Here is a 19,493-nt window from a genome sequence, read left to right as displayed (position 1 = left end):
TCTCTAAATCATTGATGGCAAGAATAAAGACTACTACAGTATGTATACAAAATATTGATGTTTTACCTGCAGTGGGTAGAGGTAGAGGGGTGTTATTGTGGTTCCTGGACAAAGGGATAAATTGTGGGGAAAGTCTGAGTATTGACTGGAAAGAAGTTGCATATGAAGGACATGCTGAAGGATTATAGGAGTTGACACTAAGGTTGGAGGAAATGTTTAGTTGATGGAGCATCTAATGGCTTCACTTTCTCTCTGGAAAAAGGGTTTGAGAGGAGGAGTGTGAAGACCTCAGAAGAAAAACACCTCAATAGGGGACTGGAAATTATAATAATTTATAATTACTATCAATAATTGTCATGATAGAAAGAAATGTAATCCTTAAATGAGATTTAAATCTCTGATGGGATATAAAATAATTTTTCAAGCAAAATATCTGATTTTTTCCCTCCTTTTCATATCACTAGAAATAGATTATTTTTTTTACTGTCAGCCACGTTAAACAATGAATTTTAAGACATTACGTTGAGGTGTGGTACTGTAAGTTGCAATGGGAATTATTTTCAAGAGCAAATCCAATTACATTTTGGGTGATATTACCTTCATCAGTATGCTGGGTGTAATGACGCTGAATACATTTTAGAGAATAAACATATTGGAAATGGGTTGTGGGACATGTTCATTAATCAGTCTTTATGAAATTGGAATTTTATAGTCATGCTTTATATGCTTTCTTTGAATCACAAAATGTATTTTTTTATTAAACTAAAAGATGAAATGTGAAAATAAATTGACTGATTGATCTATAATGAAATCAAACCCAGTCAAATCAAAACCAGAGGCTGCTGTGCTTCTTCAAAAGGAATAATCTACTACTTCATAGTGTGCTTTGTGCTCATTAACACATTTTAGCTGGAGATGCAGACAGTTCACAATGCATGGCAAATTAGATTGAACAGCCAGTCCCCAGTCCCCAACCCCCACTCCCACAGACATCTACACGCACACACACACACGCACACACACACACACACACACACACACGCACACGTGTCCAATCACATGCATTTATGTGTAAGGTTCACAGTATGCAAATGAGCTTGTGGCTGCATGTTTAGACACACATGCTTGAGCATTTTGAAACACTGAGGAACCAGCACTCAGTAGCAAATGTCAAGTTGCTGATTGATGCTCTCAAGCTTTTGCAGAAGACACTGGATTTTAAAGAGATAATTTAACCCTCCATTTACCATTTCTCATCTGTTACATCTGTCCCTCTATCAGTATTTGTGTCTGATCTGCCCCAAAAGAGAGCGTATTACACAGACGCTCTGCTCACTTCACCTCTTTCTCTCTCTGAGCATCCTTCTACCTTCCCTCATTCTCCTACCTCCCGCCTCCTCTCTCCCTTACTTGCCCTTGCTTTCCATCTACCTTCCTTTCTCCTCCTCTTTTCTCCTCCTCCGCCTCCTCCCGCTGTGCTCTCAACTCGCTCTCATTCCCCTTCCTCACACACTCAGGCAGCATCCTCCCCTCTCCACTTCTACCTTCACACTCACCTCTTCGCGCCTCCCTCTCCGCTCCTCTCGCCTCCTTGTTCTCCATCACCTACTAACACACATCATCTCTCGCATCTCCTCGTCTGTTGTCTCCCTCTCACCCTCTCCTCCATCTCTTTCCATTCCTCCCTGCTTCTCACACACTCAACCTTGCTGTCTCACGCAAACGCACGCGTACACACACTCATGCTGATTGGCACCCAAGGACAGAGCACCCTCTCTCCCGAACCGGCAGTTTGCTCCCGTTGTCAGGCTTCTTAACACTGAGCACAGCTGAGGAAGAGGACGAAGAAGAGGCCATGGAGCACAGCCACATCTTCCCTGTTTTCTCCCCAAATGAGAGCACCTGGAGTCCAGGGCAGCATCCCTCTGAGGTTTCCCAGGGGTGCCCCCTCGGACCACTGCCTGTCATCTACTACAGCATCCTGCTCTGCCTTGGCCTGCCAGGTAAGAGATATGCACATGAGAGTGTGTGTTTGTGTCCAATCATGTGCATGTCATACTCATTGCTTTGATTGACCCTGCTTCAGTGGGTTGCAGAACTTGTGCTTTGCATCTTGATTTGTTGTGCACTTGTCTGCAGGTTTGAGTGAGTGTGTGTGTGTCATGCATAGTGTCACTCTTTTGCACCGATACTGTTGATTTGTCATTCTGACCTTGTGGTAATCACATGTGCATGCATATTGATATGTATTCGTCTGTGCCTATGTGTGGAGTTTTTTTGTCTCTTTACTTGGAAGTATTCAAGCACCATATCAATAAAAGCAATTGTGCGTGCAGAGCATCATCTCCCCTGAAATGCTGAGATGTGTACAGCTTTCTTTTGTCCCAACTGCACCTTTTTTGTTAATCTGGAGTTGGTATAGCAGCAGGTGTGTATGACAGATTATGTGAGTAATGACTCAGGCTTGACCTCGAGGACAAGTGTGCGTTACGTGGTGCTGCTTGATGACCCGAATTAATGACACTTTCTTGTTGTATCTTTACCATTGACTGATTAGTCCGTTCACAGTCATTGTCAGACCCATTTACTGCCTCCGTCCCACTGCGTGATCTATGAGAGCTGACCTAGTCTCACACAGGGAGGGAAAGTGATGTGTGTTTCTGTGTGTTTGTGTGTGTGTGTGTGTGTGTGTGTGTGTGTGTGAGTGTGTGAGAGAGAGAGAGAGAGAGAGAGAGAGAGAGAGAGAGAGAGAGAGAGAGAGAGAGAGAGAGAGAGAGAGAGAGAGAGAGAGAGAGAGAGAGAGAGAGAGAGTGGGGGAGGGGGGTAGACACAGACAGGGGGAGACACAGACAGAAACTGTGGAGGTCAGATGAAGAGGAAAGTGCTGATGCCTAATCAGAGATTGGGGGTTCAGATGTTAAAAGCCCTGTGGACATTCAGATCCTCTCTGCTTTAGCCCACCAACACAATGTTGACCCTATTCTTTGGTTCAACACCCCATTTTATCATTTAACCGTGATTTAATTTAAATATTTCCAGCTTGAAATGACGTGAAAAGGCCCACAATATATTGCCTGTATGACTACATATCTGTGACGCTTATTGTCTTAATCCTAAATACTTCAGATTAACAAATCTTAAACTCTGCACCCCTTTTCTTTGATAAAGATTGGGAGTGAGATGTTATCACTAACGTAAGCTGTTCTGGTTCAAAACAAATCTGCAATGCAAAGTAAAAATGCCATTTTGTATGCCAACACTGCAGTTGCTCCACAGATTTGCTGTCTTGTAAAAGTAAAGCCTTTCTTTCTGATCACATTTTGCGTAATTATTTCTCCCGGATGGCAAATCAAGTCTCGCGCAAGCAATTCTCCCTGCTGTCATTTATAGTCCCTTCTGCGCGGCCGCAGTTTTATTTGATTCTACTGCTGAGTCGTCTCTGCAAATGTGATTGAGGCAGTTTGTTTAATCACTGGGTAACAATAACCTGAGTGTGTAATGCAATCCTACAATAGTTGTCTGAATTAATGGCAGAGTTGAGTGCAGTGGGCTGATACTTTGCAGCAGCGAGTTCAACTTATTTAATCATTATGACACAGCTCGTTCCACTCAAGCTGAATCATGAATGTTTCATGAGCTCGGCATGTGTGAGTAGTGGCTGTGTGACCTATACAGACCTGCACGTATTTAACACTCCCAATGGTTTGAAAGGCTGTTACTTTGATTACCAACATTTGTTCCATCAGAATAACAGCAACAGGGTTTCCACAAAGACGTCGTCGTGTCTGTGCGCATTTCTTGCAGACTTGACCTTTATGCTGCAGACAGAGAGGGGTCACGTCAAGAGCAAAGGTTTAAAGGTGAGCGGCGAGATTAAGCGAGGTGATGAGAAAAGGGATTACGCAAGTCAAGTGGCGGGAAATTATTGCTGTTTGACCTAGGGAAATGATGAACAGATAGCTCCGCACAAAAAAAGGGCATTAACAGAGATTGAAGTTTAGGGCAGACAAGGACACCCAGAAGAAGAAGAAGAAGAAGAAGAACAGTGGAGTTAAGAGAGAGATCAGAGCAGTAATAGGGAGAGAGAGATTAATAACGGCAGAGCCAGTGAAGTAGCACCTCTGAGCCCTGAGTGGGGGAGCTACAGACGACAGAGCTGAGACGAATTGCCACCTTTTTAATTAATCGCTAACTTGCGCTCTCTCTCTCTTTTACTCCCTCTCTGCTCACTACACCACGGTGCTTGAGACAGAACAGATGTGTGCTAGCATAGCAAATAGCACAATGAAGCAGTCGGGCTTTGAAACAGTCTTTGACATACTGGGATTACAGAGCTCTTTGTTTAGTACAGTATGTCTCAAGGCGCTCACTGCTAAGACACAAACTGTATAGTGTGCTGAGAAATCTTCCTTCAACTGATTTAAGTGGAAGTGAAGATGCTCTGAATATATGGCTTGAGTTTAACCCTTCTCTACACAATAATTTCTTTATGAAAGTGCTTTTTACCTGAATACTTAAATTCTAAGTCCCCTGGTGTGATTTCTGTTCAGTCTTCAAACAGAAAACTGTTTGCTGTTGATGCTTCCATATCGCTTATTTGAATGAATGCAAACATCTGTTAACAGAAAATGTGTGCACTCTGAGATAGAGCAGCAGAGCACAGGGCCATTTGAAGAATTAAATTAAATTCTGTTTTCTATGTGATAATTATTCACATGTAATTATGAATTCATTAGCTGGGTGCCAGAAAAGCCAGTTTCATCAAAACTTCATCAATTTAGTTATATTACTAAATTAATATTTCTGTGAAACACACACTGTCTTCACAGTTTCCTCCAAAGCCTGATTTTATGTATGCATGCATGTGTTTTGTATTGCTGTTTCGTGATCTGCTAAGTGTTACGTTAAATTATTAGACACCCCTGTTTACACATTAATGGAGTTTTAAGATGATCAGTTCAATATCACTGTTCAACAAGAGTAGAAGAATAACTGAAATTATTAACTTTGATATTTTAAATTAAATATTTTCTAAGCTGATTATATGTTTTGTATATAAAGCAAGGTCTCCACTTACTAAATATAGATACATGGAATTACTGCCTCTGAAATGTAGCTGTGTGCTCAAATAAAGTACAACACATTTAAAATTGTACTTTCAGTATGAACACTTGATAAGTAAATGTACTAAGTTACTTTCAGTTATTGCAACATTTAAAGGGGCAATATAATCATTTTCTTATTTTCTGTTATTTTTATATTTTTATGATGTCAGATGTTAGTGTAAAACATGGTCAAAATTCTGAAACTTGAGGTGAATGTATGTGAAAATGGTTTCTGAAAGTAAAAAGCCAGGGCTTCAACCTGCTGTGAATGTTTCATCTGCAAAGTCTCCATCAAACTGACATCAGTCACACATGCCCACTATTAGCCATCCATTATGCAGCCTTTGTTGCTAATGTTGTTCCATCAGTTGTTCATGTTTTCCATTCCCATATTGCCTCATATGCACATTTCTTATTGAACATATATGGATGTATTTAAGAAGATTTTTTTTTTACTGTAAAGTATGCAAAATATACCAGTAGAGCTCCAGAAGGCCTGGAAATGTGCCTGTCCCCTTTAAGTATCAGTGCAAATATTATGTGCAACAAAATGACAGTCACACAAATGTCATGGTCCGCATCAGTAAATGTCATCATCAGGTGTCATTAGATGACTTGGGTGTGGAACAAGTGGTCGAATAAGAGTCAGAGGCATGTGTGCATAAATGTGCACATGTTCATGTATGTGCACATGTTCACGTGTGCACACCACATAAGTGCGCAGTATGTTGGTGTTTTCCATCCCACCTCCTTGAAGCAATTTGTGTGGCTGCTCAACAGACAGCTGTGTGACTGAGTTGGAAAACATCTCACACTCCCCACTTATCCACACACCCAAGGGGGAAAAGGTTGGAGATGTTCGGAGCTAACAACCCACTGTTCAGCACCGCAGTGTAGGCCAGGTGTCAACCCCTACTTAATAAAGAGATGGGCCCTATCGATTTTCAGTTTGCACTTTTCATCTGTCAATCTGCACCAGAGAGAGGGGCATCTATGGTGGGATGGGAGCCTGTTATTAGATGCTATCACACTGAAACTGGAGTGTCAAATTAAGGGGTGTAAACTAACTGAAAAGGAGAGGATGTGAAGGCTTGTGTTGCCGCTCTGATGGAAGCAGGGACAGAGTGCAGAAAGGATAGTGAATATTCAATGAAATCAAACAGAGAGACGTGGAGATTTTTGGCTCTGGTTTGTCTCCAGTCTGCCTTTGGGGAAATGTGAAGGAGGGAGGCAGGGGGAGAACTGGTGAGCATGTCAGCTTGTCATGGGGGAGATGAGCCAGGGAGGGCGTTGGAGGACAGAGGGGGGCAAGATGGAAGGGGGGGGTTTGTTCAAGGCAATAAATCAGAGATGTTGTTGATGCAGTGACAGAGCTGACTTTGTTTTACCAGCTGACAACAAAAAGCTGTCAATGCTGCTAAAAACATTGCAGACTCAATCGGCTCAATGCAGCACAACCCTGTATGTTGCTTGGCATTCTTTGAACAACAGCAATGCATCGATCTGATGACAAATACATCGCTGTGATCCGATTTTAATGTTTCATCTTTTTTTCATCTTAACCTTCTTTATTTTCTTCTCTCTGTATTTAATTTCTCTCCCCTCATTTTCTATCTTTTCCTGGAACCTCATAAAAACCATTTGGAGGAGATCCAAGGGCACATTATACTTGTTAGCGTTGTTTATGCACCCATTAAACATGATAAGCAGGGTTTGTCAGCTGACAATGCCACATCAACTGGGTTAGCCTTGTTGTAAGGACAGTCATCTCCACCAAACTTTGACTCACTGTGGTCTGTGTGAACAATAAATGGCTGTGGAGGTGAGCAGAGGCAGTGTAGTGAGCAGGCAACAGAGCACTGCAGTAGCATCAATATCACCAGCAGCAAGCAGTGCTTTCTCTTAATATCCCCATTAAACTTAAATATCCTGTTTCATTTTCTCTTTCCTCATGCTTGCTCTTTTTTCTGTCTTGGATCTTCCTTTTTCTTCACTCTCTTTCTCTCTCTCTCTCTCTCTCGCTTTGTGTTCTTCCATCCCCCATTAACTCTCAGATCCCAGATCAACCTATCCTCACAATGTAATGTGTGATATTGTCAAATTTGCATCACATTACAAGCCTGAGTCTCAGTCTAAATGAATTGTGATAAAAATGATATCAGGGTTTCTCTTCTTTAAACAAATTGAAAACATGTCAGTAAAATCACAGTTTCATCTTTAACGTATGCTTCTTCTTTTTTTAAATACATACACTCTATGTGGCTTTGTAGCTGGAATGTGCTCCTGGTTTTTGTTCAGGGGGAATTAAGGAATTGCCCTGCTTTATGTCCGGTCTGACACTTACAGAAGACAAAAGGGAAATGGATGTCATCAGGAACAAAGTGCCCGTGACCTTTGAAGCAAGCTTTGATATTCACCCCCTCCCTGTCTCTTCCTTTCCTCCCACTGCCATGCTGCTCTCCTCTATACCTCTCTCTCCATCTCATTCAGTCTTGCTGTCTAATCCTCTCCTCCATTCCCTTCCCTCTCAATCACCTGCTCTCTTTTTAACTCTCTGTGACCTTCCTCAGACCACACTTTCCTTCGCCCTCTGTGTATTTCCTCATTCCTCTCTTCCCGTCTAGTTTCCTTCTCTGGTCTTATTAGCTTCCAGATAAGCCGTCAAAGCTCAACCTCAATTTCCTCCAAATGGCACACAAAAAAAAAAAGAAGAAAAAAAAAAAGATCCTTACAGTAATTGCAATGCTTGTTTTCATTCTTCTTTTGGAAGAGAGGATATAATTTTCAATGTTGTGGCTATGGTATATGAGGCCCATGAGGAACCATGATGAGGGGGGAGTGGCAGCACGTTTTGCCACCGGTTTCAAGGGGTTAAACTGTGCAGTGTCGTTTGTCGACAGCCCGCCTGAACACGTCCCTTTAGTGGTGGGATGAGTCAGCCTCGTTACACACCTCAGGGAGCACGTTGTGCCTTCTACTTTCCCGCTAAACAACGTCAATGGTCCTGTCTCTCGTTATATTGGAGGAGCAGCGGGGGGAGCAGAGACACAAAAGCACTCCCACACAAATAGACAGAAGGGGTCACCCATGCAAACATTTACACACACACACAAAGACAAGCAAATGGAAACAGACAGACAGACAAACACACACAGCATCCCATTATCCATTCTACAGGTCATTCTAATCCCCTCTCAGCTGGAGACGAGCCCTCTGCTAACTTATTATTCCTTGCAAAGAAAAAAAGGAAAAGAAGGGGAAATTTTTGCATGTGTACGTGTGTCTTCGTGTGTGTCCGCTTGAATGTCTGTGATTCCAGGCGTGAGATCCAGATGTCTTTGTATACATACATGGACAGATCTGTGAATGCGTGTGTGTGTTTGTGTTCCTCATGTCTCTCCTGTTGTGTGTGTGTGCATGAGCGTGCATCTCTCCAGCTCGTCGTCTGTCCCCAACCCTGCTGAGATGAGCCCTGCATGTGCCGCCTCATACCCACAGAATGCCGAGCAGATCCATCCAGCTCCAAGCTCCCCCCGGCTCCAGAGACAACATAAAGAGCAGGAGTCAATTGAAATGAATGGGCAACCCAGTGCAAGCTGGCTAGGGCTAAATGGAAATGTCAAGCTCTCCGTAGATCCCTTTTGTTTGACTGTAGAAGGCCGCATCTCACTGGGGAGCCAAAACAGAATAATACCGAGCGAGCAACAGTCAACACCTCACTGTTTCCATTTCATGTCACTCCTCTCTGTTTAGCAGTATGTGGACAAAGCAAGGAAACTAATGGGTAGAGGTACAATAGAGAAAGAAAGGTGATGGATTAAAGGTGGGGTCTGTTGAGTTGGATCTGGCAATTTTTTGATCAGCTCAAGGATTAACAGCAAACTTTGCCTCATACAAACACTGATAACATCCCTTTTGGATAAACCAGGTGCTAGGCTGCAGGTGTACATACAATGCACACTGACAACTGTGAGGGGCAGTTGAATGGGAAACAAGAGTCAGTATGAGCTTGACAAGGACAAAAAAAAGAGATTGTTGAAATGAAATGAGAAGAAAAAGCCAAAACAAGAACCATGAGACCCTTTGTCACAGGTTGCGGATGTAAACAGGTTGTGACCAGTTGGACCAATATAAAACTGAGCCAACACTCTGGTAAGAAGTTAGTCACTTAAATGTAGTCATTATTATTTTATTGGTTAATTTGTTGTTGTTTTTTTTTTTAAGTATTAATAATTTCTCACATGTTCCGTGTTTACACTAATTGTATTGTTATATAAAAGCTAGGACCAACTGATAAATAATGATACTTGTCATTGATCTCCTGTCATTTACTCTGTACACAGGGCTAAGAGAAAAAAATCTATATATTTTTCAAGAACAAAAGCAATCTCCAACAACCTGTAGTTATTGCAGTGAGTGTTATTTCAGACTTCATCATGCCAATCCTGACGCGCCATATCCTTGAGTCTAAGGTTAACCCTCTAATTTTATTGAAATTGCAGTCTGGATTGATTGATATCTCTAGAGATAGACAACTAGAAGAGGAAGACACAGTCAGAAAGTGGATGACCTGCTGATGAAAACAAAGAATCAATATCACACTCAACGAGGATTCAACCTGAAAGCAATTTAACTTGTCTGTGCAGAGGCTAGTGTGGCGTACAAGCGGCCGGGGTGGGAGTTGATGGGGGTGTAACGCAATCCAGCGGCCCTACATGTTCACATATTGGCTTGTTGAGTCTTGTAAGCTGCTTTGACATCTCATTTATGGTTATTGATAGTTTCTATGTTAATGAATTGGCGCATCACTAATGATCTGTGTGTGTGCTCGGGTGTGCGTGCACAGACGTGTTAATGTGTGTGTGTCTTCTGCTGCACATCTTCCAGTCTGGCAAGGACATCTTTAGTCATTATCTGGAGCCGGCTTTGTAATTTGTAATCAGCTGATAGTGGCTGAGGCTGTGAAGTGTGATGTACCAGACTCCAAGCTGCCATATTTAATCCAATCCCAGATCTATTACAGAAGACGGGGACAGGACCACAGAGCAGCAGTCATCCCCCTACACACACACACATATTGTATATATGGACAATGACGGCTGCTAAGTGCATTGATGTCTCGGTAATACTGTGATGCAGATCAATGTCAGACGCATCTTCGTCTGAGGAAACAGACTGGAGATGGCTTCATGCTGCACTAGACAGTTTCCCTAGAAGCGACAGCTTGAAAGCAGTAAAGGGTAGATACAAGGCTGTGTTTATCTGATTGTTATTTTGGGTAATTACACCAGTACAGCATGAAATGGGGATCTTTGGACACATTGGGAAAATATTGATTTTCTCATATAATGCCTTTTACACTTCATGTCACACATACTTTCTACAAGAATAGGACATTTGCAAATATTTTCAAGATTACTTATGTAACATTATACAATCCCTAAAAAAATATGTTGATGTCAACATCAACTTTTCACAAATTACTATGCTTGGTGACGAAGAAGAAACAATCTGTAAAAACAGCATATTACCAACATTAAAGTTGTTATGGTAAATGTAATAGCAAACAACTGCCTACTTTCACATCCAACAGACACAGAGTGACATTGGCATCTTTTTTTGGAGTTTGTGTCAACCTGACAGATGCATATCCAAGACTCCCTTTCTGTGCCTGCTGCAAAAAAGACAGTGGTCATAAGAGTGGGAGATTGAAACAACACAAGTAAAGTTTCAAGCTGAAAAAACCCATTTGACATACAATTTGTCAAATGCCTACATTGCCTACATTGTTAATGTTTTCCTAGCTTTCACCTACATGTTATGGTCTTGTTATGGCTTGTGGCTTGTGAATTTAAGATGAGTTTGAAAACAAAATTTTGTTTCAAACTCAATGAAAAATCATTTTTTAGGAGTTACAAACATGTAACAGAAAAGTATTCCTGTAAATATTTTAACCCTCAGGAATTTCACTGACACAGACTAGTTAGTTACATACAGTGCCTGTATCTTGTTCACTGGTTTGGGAAAGGTTTGAGCATGCTCAGAAAGCTGTAAACTCAAATGTTCACGTTTAACGGAACAACCTGGGAATAAAGAGGGACTATAGGAAACAGAATAGGTCAATAAAAAAAAAATTTAATAAAGCTGTTCAATTCAATTGCCAACTGCAGTTCCACGTGAGAGGCAAACTCTGTGCTCCTCCTGTCTGATGGAGGCGCACAGAGGTCATGCTTTGGTAAACGCAGCAGTAGGATAGATCACATCCCGGCCTTTGTGTCCACTTTCTTTTCAGCAAACAATAAGAACATAGCATGGTCTCCCTTATGTCCTCCACCTGGGTTAGTTACCTGTCATACAAAAGACAGAGGGTGGTGAGACAGATGAGACATTTTATTTTGCAACATGGAAAAGAAGATGTAACATTATATGATGGAGGCGTGGAGTAAAGATTGAAAATGAGAGACAGACATGGAGAGATGGGGTGTACTTGTGCTTTGTTTTAGGAGCTTATTTTGGGGAGGGCAGCAGTGAACTCAGCAGATTTACCAAGGCTGTGATGCTGCAAGTTGCCCCTCTGTTTTTGTTGTGGCTTTACATTTTATTAGAGATAATAATTTGGCCAAAGGCAGAGGCAGGTGGTACAGAAATTACACAGCAGGTGTAGATGAGGGGGAAATGAGAAGGGAGAAATAAAAAGAAGGATTACAGAGAAGGAGAGCTGGTATAGCTGAATATGGTTAATATTGAAGTGAAAGGAAATGTTGTGAAGGAAAAAAGTGGCACCTGAGCTGCTCTTACATCTGTTTGGTATAGATATGCTGTCGATGGTACTGAACAATTTCCACTCAATTTGTTTGTTCATGGTGTTGTGTGTACATGTTGGTTACACCTCTGGCTGCTATCGACTGCATCTCTATTTATTTTATTTTTCTAGTTTGTTGTTGGCAGGATGAGTGTTGCCCCTTTTCAATTACCTGCCCACTAACACGCAATCTCTCTGTTTCCTTCCTTGCCCTATCCTGCACCCATTCCTTTTCCAATCTCATCATACTTCCTCCTTTCCCATCATTTCCCTATTTCCCTGACCCATCTACTTTCAATCATCTTCACACATCCTTCTTCCCCCTAGCCAACATCCTGACAGTGGTCATCCTGTCCCAGCTGGTGCTGCGTCGTCAGAAGTCGTCCTACAACTATCTCCTGGCACTGGCGGCTGCCGACATCCTCGTCCTGCTCCTCATTGTTTTTGTCGACTTCATACTGGAGGATTTTATTTTGGCTACACCGCTGCCACCATCAATAAACAATGCAGTGCAGGTTCTGGAGTTCTCCTCCATCCACACCTCCATCTGGATCACTGTGCCGCTCACCATCGACCGTTACATTGCTGTTTGCCACCCGCTGCGCTACCACACGGTCTCCTATCCAGCCCGTACACGAAGGGTGATATTCGCCGTCTACATTGGGTGTCTGCTCTCTGCAGCCCCGTATTACTGGTGGCCTGAGCTGTGGCACAGCCTGCCTGGTCTGGGCAGTGGTGGTGGAGGGGAGGGCAACAGAAGAACTGTGGCTCAACATGTCCTGGTGTGGGCCCATTGTGCCACTGTCTACCTCCTCCCCTGCAGTGTCTTCTTCTCCCTCAATGCTGTTATCGTGCGCAAGCTACGCAGACGCCGCAGCTGTTTCCGTCTGCGTGGCTACTCTACCGGCAAGACCACCGCCATTCTCCTCGCTATCACCTCCATTTTCGCTGTGTTGTGGGCCCCACGCACCCTCATGATCCTCTACCACTTCTACTCCCCTCCTCCAGCCTCACAAGGTGCCGGTCGGCTGCTCCACATGCTCACTGATCTGGCGAACATGCTGGCATTACTCAACACCGGTGTCAACTTCTTTCTCTACTGTTTCATCAGCAAGCGCTTCAGGGGCATGGCGGCTAACGTGCTGCGAGCACTGGTCCATTGCCGGAAGCAGCCACCGCCGTTCTATGCCAGCCACAATTTCTCTATCACAAGCAGTCCCTGGATCTCACCAGCCAACTCCCACTGCATCAAAATGTTGGTGTACCAGTATGACAAAAACGGAAAGCCCATCTGTATTTCCTCTTGAGTCCTCAGGCACCAGCAGCTGCCCCCACCCTCAAACATTGGGGAACATGTTGGGGTTTTGTCTCCTTGGCAACCAGCTTTGCCTGCATGGGACTCTCTGAGGCTTGAAAATGTCAACACGCCCGGTGGGAAAAGAGGTGACAGTTTAGTTAGCTTTGAGCGATAAAAACAGTGGTAGGGCTAGCAAGGTGGAAAAGCAAACAGCAGATACGTGCTTGGAAGAAAGTGGCAAAGCTGCTCATGTTCAATAAAGTAATTACAAAGCAGTGACCAGCATCAAACAGATGTTGATTGTTTCCACCATGCAAAAAAAAAAAAACGGTACTATAAGTGAATGACTGCTGATTGACTGAGCGACTCCAGACTGTTTCATTGCCTGAAATCACAGACTGATAAAGGCATATCACCACCATCTATCACTGATGTTCATGAGCCACCATTTGTAACACCACTGTCTGAAGTGACAACTAGATGTATCCTCAATTAAGCATCAAATGCCTGGTGACGGTGGTTCATTAATGGACCCTCTCTGTTGTGCATTGCTGCCAACAGTGAGGAACTTTGAACAGCTGCGCCTTTGTCCACTGGGAGTCATTTCCAGAAAGATCCAGTCAGAGTCTGGGCACGAAACATCTCACCTCAAGGGGTGATTCACTCAGGCAGAGCCACCGATGGCGTGTCCACTGCCCACAGTCCTGACTGTCTCCCAAGCAATGTAAAACAGCGCTGTCATTACCAGTTTAATATGCAGAGGAGTCACAAAGACATGTTAATTTGGGCTTTTATTTTTAAAAAAAGAAAAAAGAGTAGCCCTCTCTGACTTTCCTCATGTGTGCAGAGTTCATCCTAGCAGCGCAGGTCATTTACAAGTCGGCACTCGCTATGGAAGAAGTTATCCCACATCCAAGCTCACAGATTGTTGTAGGATGAGTAGGCACTCTGCTTATTGTTGGTTAAATATTTATCAATGGTAGACTTGACTGTTATTGTAGCTATATACAAATACAAGACAAAAAATATGACATGAGGTCGTTTGTCTCTAAGCTGTTATTAATCTAGTAATCACATTTCCAATATTAGGAGGAGGAAATTTCTGCTATTAGTAGATAGTCCTCTATTAACTATTAATGGACCTTGATGATTTACTGTTAGCCATTATCTGGATGAATATAATGAATGTAATCCTTTAGCTGTCTGAGAACGAGAGAGAAACAGACAGAGACAGGACCAAAAGAGTCTGCGCTTCATCCCTTTGGTCTGTTTCCCTCATCCAAGGTTTTCTGTCCCATGATGCAGCAGTGAATTTGGTCTCACGGCCACCGTGACATATTTTAGCTCTGCTCATTCTGCTGCCGGCTGATGACAATTCAGTAACATTTTACACCGAAACACAGTCACGTACATCAACTGTGTCTCAGTGCTGCCCGAGTCCTGCCTGGTAACAAACCATAAATGTGAACACACACACACCTCGTGCTGTATTGCCCACAGAAAGAGCACACTGAGATCAATGCACATCCATTCTGCAGACCCCTTGGGGCATTAACTGTGTTCATCTATCTAGCAAAAATGAAGCTGTGCCACAGTGCCCCGGTGGCTTAATGGTTAATGTGCAGACCGCATAACCCCAATATCCATGGTTCGGTTCCTGGCCAGGGGACCTTTGTTGCATGTCATACCCCTCTTTCTCTTCCTCTATTAGAGGCATCTCTCTACTGACTTGAATAAAGGGAAAAAGCCCAAAAAAGAAGAATGGAGCTGTGCCGAAGGGCAGATTTCTGCTAGTACCTGCTTGGAGAGAGAGACACATCAGGCCTCCTATTTTTTTTTCTTTTTTCAAATGGATATGGCTTTGAATGTTTGGTGCATCTGTCAAAAGCTGATAAAGTAATGCCCCCCAAACTCAAATGTGTGATACTCTTCAGCAGTGGGATGGGGACTGTATGTGTGTATGTCCTCTCATTCTTTTACCTCAGCAACTAATAAAGGAAAAACTGGCTGCAGCTGAAAATCAGGGCAAGGGGTTCATAGGTTTGGTCATTACTCATGTCAGTTATAATAACATTTGACTTCACTGCTGAGATATGAGAGCATGCTAAGACACAACTTTACAATGGAGTCTTTTAAAACAAGTATCACCTTTTATCAGCCAGTTTAAACAACGTACCAGTTTAATAACATGCAGATGCAGTGAATTATTAAAGATATTTTTTATTTTAGTTTAATTTGAGAAGATGTTTAAACACTGTCATATGGCTTGTATTTGGAAGAAAAAAAGGACAACCAGCAGCAGACAAGATATTCACACATACATCACCAGTTAAAAGGTTGGACACACTCTCATGTCAATCAACATACATTTAGAATTAAACCCACAATTAATTGATTGCTTTATTTTCAACACATTATATTTTTTAATCTAATGCAGCCAACTCTGGTAACTCTCCATCCCATATGATGTAAACATGGCAGTAGTATAGTGGGCCATATAGTTTTTAGACTGATTAAATTCCTGCACTGTTTGAAAGGAAAGGAGTGTCCAATGATGGATGTAGATGATGCAATATTTGGTCCATAAACAGGAAGAGTAATTAATACAGAGGAACTCAAAATTTGCATTTTTAATGTGCTATATGTATTACTGTATTAAAAAAATCACTTCAATGGCATTTCTAAAAATATAAAAGTTGAGATAAAAAGAGAAGTTGTGATGAATAGTTTAAAAGCACACAAAGACTTTGAAAAACACTCAAAATCCTCATTCTACAAGAGTTGTGACCCTTTAAGACTGCATGTAAGTATAGGTAAATTTAGTAGCTAAAGTTGTACACAAACCATCCACTCTGTTTGTGTTGCTTTGCCCCAGAAACTGTTGTAGACTTCATCAATCTAGAGAGTAACATTTTATCAGAACCAGCCAGAGTCAGAGTTACAATAAAAACATGTGTGCTGTATATACACAAATTCAACCTGTTGGCTTACATGATTTCCAATTTCTGTTTCTATCAAAGAGCACTTCACTGATGTAAACCTGATTGTCCAACTTCTAAGCTCCCCTGTTTCACTTCAGTTGTGTACTCAAGCAATAACTGGCTCTTCCACTCTCCATCCCCATTTCTTTCTTCCACACAAATTGATTTTCTGCAGAATTGCAAATTGAAGTGAGGAGTAGAGACTGCCACCTGCTCCTTATCATCTTCACTTCACTGTTCCCTCTCATCCCTCTTTCCTCCCACTTTATGTCAAATGCACCTGCTCAAAGTTAATTTCACAAGTGTCCTTGTTACTCGTTAACTCATTAGTTTGGAATCTTTTGTGCTTCATGTGCATATTGAACATATCGCTCCATCATTCCTCATCAGGGAATTGATCCATATGAGTAGGGACCTTGATTTGAAGCTGGTGGATGTCAAGAATCATTTGATGGAGATGAACGGCCAAAGGGTCGATAGCCAGGAATCATTCAGTGAGCTACTCGACCTCCAGTCCATCAACGTCATGACTGTTACACAGCAGCAAGGTGTTACATTTCATTTCATGTGAAGGCACTAAATATACGCTTTAATGTATAGCTAATCAATATTGCCTAATTATCAGACTGTGATGATTAAAAAACAAAATGACAAAACAATGGCTTTGGATTTGGTGCATTAAGCCTAAGGAGCTCATGCCAGATCAACGTTGCCATGACATTCATTTCACGTGGTAACCCTTTTCAGTGTTTCGGCCATGTTAATGTGACATTTGTGAGAAAACCGAGGCCATTGGCACGCCTCATTCCAGTCCACCAGGGAATGAGGCAAGCATGCTGGGAAACCAAAGCAGAAGGATCAGTGGGAGGGTGGAAAGACTGTCACATGCAGGTCCCCCTACACATCCCACGTGAGGGACTCGGGAGCAGGTGGGAGGGTGTGTGTGTGTGACAGGGGGCAATGCCAAGAAATCTTCCCAATTATGACGAAAAAAATACCCAGGATCTATATTTTCTTCAGCCAGGTATTAAAAAGATAACTAAACATAAATCAATCACTGGGGAAAATTGTATTTTCTCTCGCACACATCCTGCCCTGCTCCACTTTCTGTCCATCTCTCTCTACCTGCTTAGCTCTAGAATGTGTGTGTGTGTGTGTGTGTGTATGTGTGCGCGAGTGTGTGTATGTACACACGCCCGTGTGTGTGTGCGTGTGTACATAATGTCCGTGTTAGACAGAAAGAAGCTTTAAAAAAGTGTTTGTGACCTGTAATGTACAAAATCAAATATGTATTTATATGAAATTATGACAAATATAATTCCATACAGCACATTATTATAACAGTATATTCATGAATGTAGAAATGGCGCTTCTGGCATTTTTGTTGGTATTTTTCTGATTGTGATTTTCTACACAACAACCTTTTTTGAGCAGTCTTTTACCTCTCTTCATGGCACTGTTTCAAAACTGTGGTTTTATAATTGTACTGAAGTAATTATAGGCTTGCATAATTCATTTTTTCCCTCCTAATGAATGTATTGCCTGTATAAAGAGTATGTATTACTGTGCTGTGAGAAAGTATGCAGAAAAGTATTGACCAATATGAATATTTTTGATTAAATAAATAAAGAACAGTATCTCTCAAGACTGAGATATAGTGCAATTTTTGTTTTTGTTCCTGCATGCAAAATTACAATTTAAAACTCAAAGAAATAGAAATACACTCAATAACATGAGGGAAATATAAGCAGAAGGGTACATTTTAACAATGTTATATTCCGCAGTGTCTTTTTTTATATTATTTGGACATATCTGGTTGCAGTACATTACTTGCTGATTTCAGCAACATTGCAGAAAATAAGCACCAACTCAGTGTTCTGTCTCGGTGAACGGTCTGGAGGTTCTGTGCTGATAAATGGATATGAGGAGTTATATTTCAGAAAACGAGGACTAGCCCCCAAAACTGTGGCACCCCAAAGTGCTGAAATGAAAATATAAACCTCATCTGTTACTATCATTACTGTTGGTTTTAGAAATAATTTTGAATTCTGAATACTTTCAAATTATTAAATCCAAAAATTTTAAGTAATGCTTAGATTGAAGGGTCCATAATTGTTGAATAATTTCCCAATCATTTCCTATTATTGTCAAGAATATGAGGCTGGAATGTAGAATGTAATTAAGTGCTATACTGTGGTTAAATTGAATCTTCAAATGGTAAACACCCAATTGATTTATTCTAGTGAATTGCTCTTGTAAACAGGCAAGCATATGATTCCACATTCTGTATATAGATAATACAGTTTCCTAATAATAAATATGTACTTAATCAATATTTATGTAAATGTAGCTTTTCTTGCAGGGAATTCTTATATTTCATACTTTCAATTACGTAGTCCTTTCAGGGAATAATACATTCAATTATTGGGGGCCTGTAAAATAATTTGGAAACTATTTTTTAATAAAATACACCACTGAGCAGCTTTGGGAAAGATATTCATTTGATCTAACTTCTTTACAGATAATATCACAGACTATTAACATTGCAAAAAAGGAGTCTCTACATATCCAACTGTACATCATTAAAATGATATACCAGGGTATTTTCTTCAGCAATACACACATCTGTGAGTTCTAACCAAATAACCACAGATAAGAACTGAAAATCAACTTGTGCATGGTGACCTGACCTTGAAGCATCCTAAACACACTGCAGAGGATTTAAAACAGTCCAGTCCAGTTTACTGCAATGTGTGTGTGTGTGTGGTCACACTGTGCTGGTGGGTCTGCGAAAATGATAACAGTTTGTTATAATTCGGGGGGATACACTATACAATGCAGTGGCAAACAGGGCTTTGTTGTTCCACAGCTCCAGCTCAACTGTAACAATCCGGCTGATAATCACAAGCTCAGAGGCATAGGGGGGATTCAACTGTGTTTGTGTGCATGTGTGTGTGTGTGTGTGTGTGCGCGTGTGTGTGTGTCTGTGTGTGTGCGCGTGTGTGTGTGTCTGTGTGTGTGCATGCATTTGTGCCCAATTAAGTCCTGACAGCAGATTTGACTCAACTGACACTTTGTCCCTGTCAAAGTCACAATACGTGAAGCATAGTGTTCATGAGAACAAACACTCACACACAAGAAGACTCTATTTTATATGTCTATAATCATCTCTGATTGAAGTTAAAGTAACACAAGTGTGTCATATTTTAAACACCCTCTGGTTACATCCGCAGGCACAGTCAGCCAATCACTGTCTTACCCATATTCACAGTCTACCAATCATTATTACACACAGCTCATGATAAGCC

The 19,493-nt window shown here is 41.7% G+C and overlaps 1 protein-coding gene across 3 annotated transcripts; it reads left to right on the top strand.

The window, feature by feature from the left end:
- The first annotated feature begins 1,846 nt into the window (after positions 1 to 1,846).
- Positions 1,847 to 13,214, top strand: gpr139 (G protein-coupled receptor 139). Of its 3 annotated transcripts, none has more exons than XM_053338036.1 (3): positions 1,847 to 2,003; positions 11,471 to 11,473; positions 12,235 to 13,214. In XM_053338036.1, the coding sequence occupies exons 1-3, from the start codon at positions 1,856 to 1,858 to the stop codon at positions 13,212 to 13,214; spliced, it is 1,131 nt and encodes a 376-aa protein (XP_053194011.1). In that variant the 5' UTR covers positions 1,847 to 1,855. The 3 variants fall into 3 exon arrangements, with proteins under 3 accessions (XP_053194011.1, XP_053194012.1, XP_053194010.1); XM_053338037.1 differs by lacking the exon at positions 11,471 to 11,473 and adding an exon at positions 2,087 to 2,089 and having other exon boundaries at positions 1,850 to 2,003; XM_053338035.1 differs by lacking the exon at positions 11,471 to 11,473 and having other exon boundaries at positions 1,856 to 2,003.
- Positions 13,215 to 19,493: the final 6,279 nt, after the last annotated feature.

Source organism: Scomber japonicus, chromosome 18, assembly GCF_027409825.1.
Source record: "Scomber japonicus isolate fScoJap1 chromosome 18, fScoJap1.pri, whole genome shotgun sequence".
NCBI classification, from domain to species: domain Eukaryota; kingdom Metazoa; phylum Chordata; class Actinopteri; order Scombriformes; family Scombridae; genus Scomber; species Scomber japonicus.
Note: the sequence above shows the minus strand (reverse complement) of the source record. Positions and strands in the feature narration are given on the sequence as shown.

Bases quoted from the DNA above. Each gene is read 5' to 3' on its own strand.
- gpr139 (XM_053338036.1), top strand. From the start codon at position 1,856: ATGGAGCACAGCCACATCTTCCCTGTTTTCTCCCCAAATGAGAGCACC.